This window comes from Rattus norvegicus, chromosome 4 (genome assembly GCF_036323735.1).
Source record: "Rattus norvegicus strain BN/NHsdMcwi chromosome 4, GRCr8, whole genome shotgun sequence".
NCBI classification, from domain to species: Eukaryota; Metazoa; Chordata; class Mammalia; order Rodentia; family Muridae; genus Rattus; species Rattus norvegicus.
The window spans coordinates 159,648,583-159,654,836 of record NC_086022.1 but is presented as its reverse complement, the minus strand read 5'-3'; the positions used below and the strand labels follow the sequence as shown (position 1 = coordinate 159,654,836).

Sequence of the window (6,254 nt, the reverse complement as noted above, 5' to 3'; positions counted from 1 at the left end):
GGCAATATCTAGAGACCAGGGGTGGGAGAGATGGCTCAGCGATTAGGAGCACTTACTGCCCTTCCAGAGGTCCTGAGTTCAATTCCCAGCAACCACATGGTGGCTCACAGCCATCTGTAATGAGATCTGGTGCCCTCTTCCGGTGTGTCTAAAGACAGCTATATAATAAATAAATAAATCTTTAAAAAAAAAATCTAGAGACCTATTTCTTCTGCCCACCTTGTGGGGCAGGGGCTGCTGTAGGCACCCAGTCAGTCAGAGCCTAAGGAGGAAGACTCCTTCATCCATAGCACTCCCAACACAGCATGTCGGGACTGTGCAACTAGAGGTGCTGCTCTAGACCTGCGGTTTGTTTCCTGTGTGCCACACCCCATCCCAGAAGACTGGCAAATGAGTCAGCCTGGCTGGTGGCAGAGATCATGCCATTAGCTCTGTTGGTGACAAGGTCCACCTCCCAAGAGTCAGTCCTCCACTATGCTAAGGGGTCTCTCGCTCAGCTGCAGGCCCAGGCTGTGCTATGTGCTGCCCACCTTCCCCAAGCCCTTAATCTGCTGAGTCACTTGGAGCAGGAGGCAGGACTGTTGTTTCCGCTGTCATGACAACAGCACAGTGCAGCTGAGCCTCTCCCTACCTCTTGGTATGGAAAGAGTAATGACAGGCGTGAGGCAGAAGAAGATGCACCTCAGAAACACTAGGTTAGGGGTGGACTGTGGAAGGGCTCTTGAGACCTCTGGGTAGGAAAAGGGTTAACTCGGTGGATAGAGCCTCAGTAGGAAGACAGAAAAGGGACAGCTGAGTCTGAGATGCCTGTCTCCCCAGCACTGCACTGGGGCCACTCCTACCCTTTCCACCCTGTTTTTGGCCTGCTCCCTGCTCATGAAAAGCCTAGGCATGGACCACACAGCTGTCAGTCTAAACACAGCTTTGGCTCTGGGGCCCCAAGGAGGTAGGGCAATCCCAGAAGGGCAAGGAGCCAGGACTAGATTTGGGGTGCAGCCCAGCGTGCTCCCTGCCTTTTAAGCAAAGGTTATCACCAGGCCAGCTAAACTTAGCAATAGGCTCTTCAGCTAGAAGTGCAGGGGGCTGGTCTCAAGTTGCACTGGGCTAGCAAAGAAGCCCCAGAGTCCCCCTGGCCCGCACCTGCTGATGGCCCGCACCTCCCAATCAACCCCTTCCACCCTTTCTAGCCTCCCTACCCTGCAAAGCAAACAAGTCCTTTTCTCCCTCCACTGTGCAAAGAGGCTAGGGGTTGCCTGTTCTGGCTCGGGATACTTCCCTTCTGCTTTCTTCCCTTTCTGATCTCACCCTGCTTCCACGAGGGCAGCCAAGGAAAGAGAGTCCTTGGCTCCTGGGCCAGTCAGCAGGTCGCCTGGATGGGGAGGGACTTCCGCCCTCACGTCCCAGCTCTCCACCCTGGGGCTGCGGTGGGTGAAAGGGACAGTGTCTCCAATCCTGGGCGGTACAACTCAGGTTCCGGGGAGGGAAGGCCTCTGAGCCTCCTCCAACCCAACCCTCAACAGGGATGCTTACCCCGGGGCCCCGGTATAGGTTCAGCAGGTAAACTCAGGGAAGTGTTGTCTCAATCAGGTTTCCAGACTGCAGGGGATCCCCGACCTATGGCGTAGGAATCTCCTTTTCAAGCCTCTAGTCACTTCCTTGCTTTCACATCGCGGTACACAAGCCAGGACTCTGGCCTAAGAGATAGAAGCCAGGCGGTGGGGAGAGAGGAAAATGGGGCTGCGAAGGGCCCCCACCGGAGGAAAAGTGCCCCCCCCGTCCCTCCCCCAGCCTTTTCTTCTGCTCCTTTTTTCGGGGCGGGGGGGGCGTGCTGTGTCACTACCGAAGAACAACGAGAAGATCCTCAACTTCTCCTAAGCCTTTTCACTAATAGGGAGAAGTTCGATGGGGCAGCCTTGGGCAGACCCACACTTCTGCTCCATTTCCCTGGTTCCTGCAGCTCTCAGATTCTCCCATTTTATTCGGGAAGCAGCTTTCTGGTTTCTGGGTCCTGGATGTCCTTGGTGCACACTCCAAGGACTCCTCGTCCTTAATCCATAGTCTGTATTCCCTGAGTCCTATCCTGGGAACCCTCATCCGGTCACTTCCTCGGCGGGACAATCTCAGCTCCCCTCCCCCTCTCAGGTCGGAGCCCACACGCTTGGTGCGTGCACATTTCAAAAACGAGGCGGGTCCAAAAAGAGGGAGGGGGGGAATGAGAGAGGCCCAGCTACTCGCGGCTTTACGGGTGCACGTAGCTCAGGCCTCTGCGCCCTTGAGCTGGGACTGGATGAGCCGAGCGGGAGGCGGGGCGCGCGTCATCAGCTCCCCCCACCATCCAGTTCCTATAAATACGGACTGCAGCCCTCCCTGGTGCTCTCTGCTCCTCCCTGTTCTAGAGACAGCCGCATCTTCTTGTGCAGTGCCAGGTGAAAAAGAAAAGAAAAAAAAGGACTGGGCCGCAGGAGGCCGGAGACGAATGGAAATTAGGAATGGGGGGAAGGACGCTGTACGGGTTTAGGGGCGCTGGTGCGAGGTCCGGAAGCCGAGCCCAGGCTCCGCATTGCAGAGGATGGTAGAGGACGTGATGGGGCATGCGGCGGGAATGGAGGCGGGTGGGGGGAGGGGACTGGCCACGCTAATCTGACTTTCTTCTCCCGCAGCCTCGTCTCATAGACAAGATGGTGAAGGTCGGTGTGAACGGGTGAGTTCCAGGGCGGGGCCCCGCTCCGTTGCGCATGCCGGTCTGGCTAAATTCGGGGCTGTGCTGTAGCGTGCGGGGAGGTGGATAGGGTGGCCGAAGTACCCAAGGAGACCTCAAGGTCAGCGCTCGGACCTGGGGAAGGCTCGCACTTAACGGGACCCCAGCTGTTGCTCCCCTTGTAACTCCGCCTTTGCTGGGGAGCGGCCCGGAGTCTAAAGTAGCAGGAGCACCCCCGACACTGGCGCGCACCCGCTCAGGATCCGACCCGTAATCCCCAGGCTGGGGCTTCTTTCTTTACTTTCGCGCCCAGAGGAGTCACGTGCCAGAAGGGGAGCCCCTCCCCCATCGTCCCCTTCCTCAGGGTCGGTGGCACGGGGGTGTGAGGTGCATACCTTTGCGCATCTTCTAAGGGCTTCACTTATGGTAACTGGCCGCCGCCATGTTGCAAACGGGAAGGAAATGAATGAACCACCGTTAAGAAATCTTCCTTCGGCCTTCCTCATTCTTAGCTTGTGACTAACTTTCTCATTCCTCTCAGCTGGGTGGAGTGTCCTTTATTCTGTAGGCCAGGTGATGGATGGCAGGGTTTCCGTGCTCTCATTAGAGCTCTACTATACAATCCGTCTCTCGTCAGCCTTTATAGGCCTCCAGCCTTATTTCCCTCGGGCATAACTTATATTCTAGATTGTTCTCTGGAAGTCGAAGTGCATTTACAGAGGTCTACTTGGCCTCCCAGCCCCGGAGGTGCGGTAGCAATGGCGTAGTGCCGAGCCCGGGGGTGGGGTGGGGAGCTGAGTCATGATGGTCCTGAAAAGAAATTTTCTGCCACAAAATGGCTCCGGTGGTAGCAGCCCCCTCCCTCCAGGGCCTCCACTTCCATCCCAGCTCAGCACTGACCCAAACCCTATAGGCCAGGATGTAAAGGTCACTAAGAGGATTGGGTGTCTCTGAGCCTCAGGATCCTACCCTTTTCCCCAACCCATCCTCCAGAAACCAGATCTCCCCATTCCGCCCTGATCTGGGGTTAAATTTAGCTGTCTGACCTTTCTGTATCTGGGGTCTGAGCTGGGCTCTCTGCCCTGTTCATCCCTCCACACATCTGTTGCTCCTGCTCCGATTTTTTTTTTTTTTTTTTTTTGGCCGGGAAAGACAGGTGTTTTGCAAATGAGTCCTGGGATTAGGGCTGGAAAATCACTGGTTTTCTTGATCTTTCCCCCAGAAAGGGACTTGGAGGAAGCAGGTGGGCTGGCCCTGTCCTGCTCACTCTGACCTTTAGCCTTGCCCTTTGAGCTGCTGATGAATGAGTTCTCTCCTGTCCGGGAGTGTAGCCTGAAGTCCAGCCATGCTGGAACCGGCTTCCCAGGCCTGTGTGGTGGGGGTGATGAATACCATGTGCCAAGCTTGTACCCAGACCGGGGCAAACCGCCACTTCTTAAGAGACTTAAAATGACTTTGGGGTGCCGGGCAAGGCTGTGGGCCTAATCACCTCTTGGACAGGAAAGGAACCTCCACTTTATAGCTGCTATAAAAGTCCTGCCAGCCCTGGGTGGCTCAAGGAATATAAAATTAGATCTCTTTGGACTTTCTAGGGAGGGAACATTCTATATTTGGGTTGTACATCCAAGCATTCAACCGGCTTTATTAAAGGAAATTCTGGACAAAACATGAACTTCCTGCTGCTTACGTTTCTGATGCTGTACTGAATCAGCGTAAGAACTTGCACCTTTTTGTGATGCGTGTGTAGCGGGCTGCTGTAGGATCTCCACGCCCATGGTGCAGCGATGCTTTACTTTCTGAAGAACATGCGTTGGCCCAGGGCTGACTACAAACCCAGGAGGGGTTCACTGATCCCAACTAACTCGCCTATTTCTTGCCTCAGATTTGGCCGTATCGGACGCCTGGTTACCAGGGCTGCCTTCTCTTGTGACAAAGTGGACATTGTTGCCATCAACGACCCCTTCATTGACCTCAACTACATGGTCTACATGTTCCAGTATGACTCTACCCACGGCAAGTTCAACGGCACAGTCAAGGCTGAGAATGGGAAGCTGGTCATCAACGGGAAACCCATCACCATCTTCCAGGAGTACGTATGGAAACATGCACAGGGTACTTCGAGGAGATGGTAAGGGGCGGCATTAACTCTGTCCTGTTCCCCGCCTGTAGGCGAGATCCCGCTAACATCAAATGGGGTGATGCTGGTGCTGAGTATGTCGTGGAGTCTACTGGCGTCTTCACCACCATGGAGAAGGCTGGGGTAAGTGGCCAGGAAGCTGGAGGTAAGGGGAACCCTTGATATGGGTGCAACCTCCAAACTGAAGAGCTGAGTCTGAAATCAACTTCTCCTGCACAGGCTCACCTGAAGGGTGGGGCCAAAAGGGTCATCATCTCCGCCCCTTCCGCTGATGCCCCCATGTTTGTGATGGGTGTGAACCACGAGAAATATGACAACTCCCTCAAGATTGTCAGCAATGCATCCTGCACCACCAACTGCTTAGCCCCCCTGGCCAAGGTCATCCATGACAACTTTGGCATCGTGGAAGGGCTCATGGTATGTAGGCAATGGAGACAGCTCATGCATGAGTGGACCTTTCTTTGAAGATGTCCCTTTGGGTAGGAGGGCTGCCCTGCAAGACCTCACCCATTGCCTCTATGCTTTCTAGACCACAGTCCATGCCATCACTGCCACTCAGAAGACTGTGGATGGCCCCTCTGGAAAGCTGTGGCGTGATGGCCGTGGGGCAGCCCAGAACATCATCCCTGCATCCACTGGTGCTGCCAAGGCTGTGGGCAAGGTCATCCCAGAGCTGAACGGGAAGCTCACTGGCATGGCCTTCCGTGTTCCTACCCCCAATGTATCCGTTGTGGATCTGACATGCCGCCTGGAGAAACCTGTACGTAGGGGGAGAGCTGGGTTTGTTTTGTCTATGGTATGGTGGTGACTTGGGGCAAGAGCAGTCATCTTTGGTTTTGCCCTTACAAGGCCAAGTATGATGACATCAAGAAGGTGGTGAAGCAGGCGGCCGAGGGCCCACTAAAGGGCATCCTGGGCTACACTGAGGACCAGGTTGTCTCCTGTGACTTCAACAGCAACTCCCATTCTTCCACCTTTGATGCTGGGGCTGGCATTGCTCTCAATGACAACTTTGTGAAGCTCATTTCCTGGTATGTGGGGACCGCAAGCCTGGCTCTTGAGAGTAACTGAAGGTTTGGTGCCCTCTGGTGGCCAGCTTAGAAAAGAAGCCCAAACTAACCGTTGTCCCAATCTGTTCTAGGTATGACAATGAATATGGCTACAGCAACAGGGTGGTGGACCTCATGGCCTACATGGCCTCCAAGGAGTAAGAAACCCTGGACCACCCAGCCCAGCAAGGATACTGAGAGCAAGAGAGAGGCCCTCAGTTGCTGAGGAGTCCCCATCCCAACTCAGCCCCCAACACTGAGCATCTCCCTCACAATTCCATCCCAGACCCCATAACAACAGGAGGGGCCTGGGGAGCCCTCCCTTCTCTCGAATACCATCAATAAAGTTCGCTGCACCCTCTTCTTGTGT

At 55.0% G+C, this 6,254-nt stretch overlaps 1 protein-coding gene across 5 annotated transcripts; it reads left to right on the top strand.

Annotated features, from left to right (window-relative positions):
* The first annotated feature begins 1,400 nt into the window (after nt 1-1,400).
* On the top strand, nt 1,401-6,245 carry Gapdh (glyceraldehyde-3-phosphate dehydrogenase). 5 transcript variants are annotated; one of them, XM_039107008.2, is made up of 8 exons: nt 1,401-1,557; nt 2,661-2,701; nt 4,581-4,787; nt 4,868-4,958; nt 5,055-5,252; nt 5,365-5,595; nt 5,685-5,866; nt 5,977-6,245. In XM_039107008.2, the coding sequence occupies exons 2-8, from the start codon at nt 2,679-2,681 to the stop codon at nt 6,044-6,046; spliced, it is 1,002 nt and encodes a 333-aa protein (XP_038962936.1). In that variant the 5' UTR covers nt 1,401-1,557; nt 2,661-2,678; the 3' UTR covers nt 6,047-6,245.
* The last annotated feature ends 9 nt before the right edge of the window (nt 6,246-6,254 follow it).

Coding starts and splice junctions, on each gene's coding strand:
- Gapdh (XM_063285517.1), top strand. Junction 5,253..5,364: donor GCATCGTGGAAGGGCTCATG/GTATGTAGGCAA, acceptor TATGCTTTCTAG/ACCACAGTCCATGCCATCAC. Junction 5,867..5,976: donor TTTGTGAAGCTCATTTCCTG/GTATGTGGGGAC, acceptor AATCTGTTCTAG/GTATGACAATGAATATGGCT.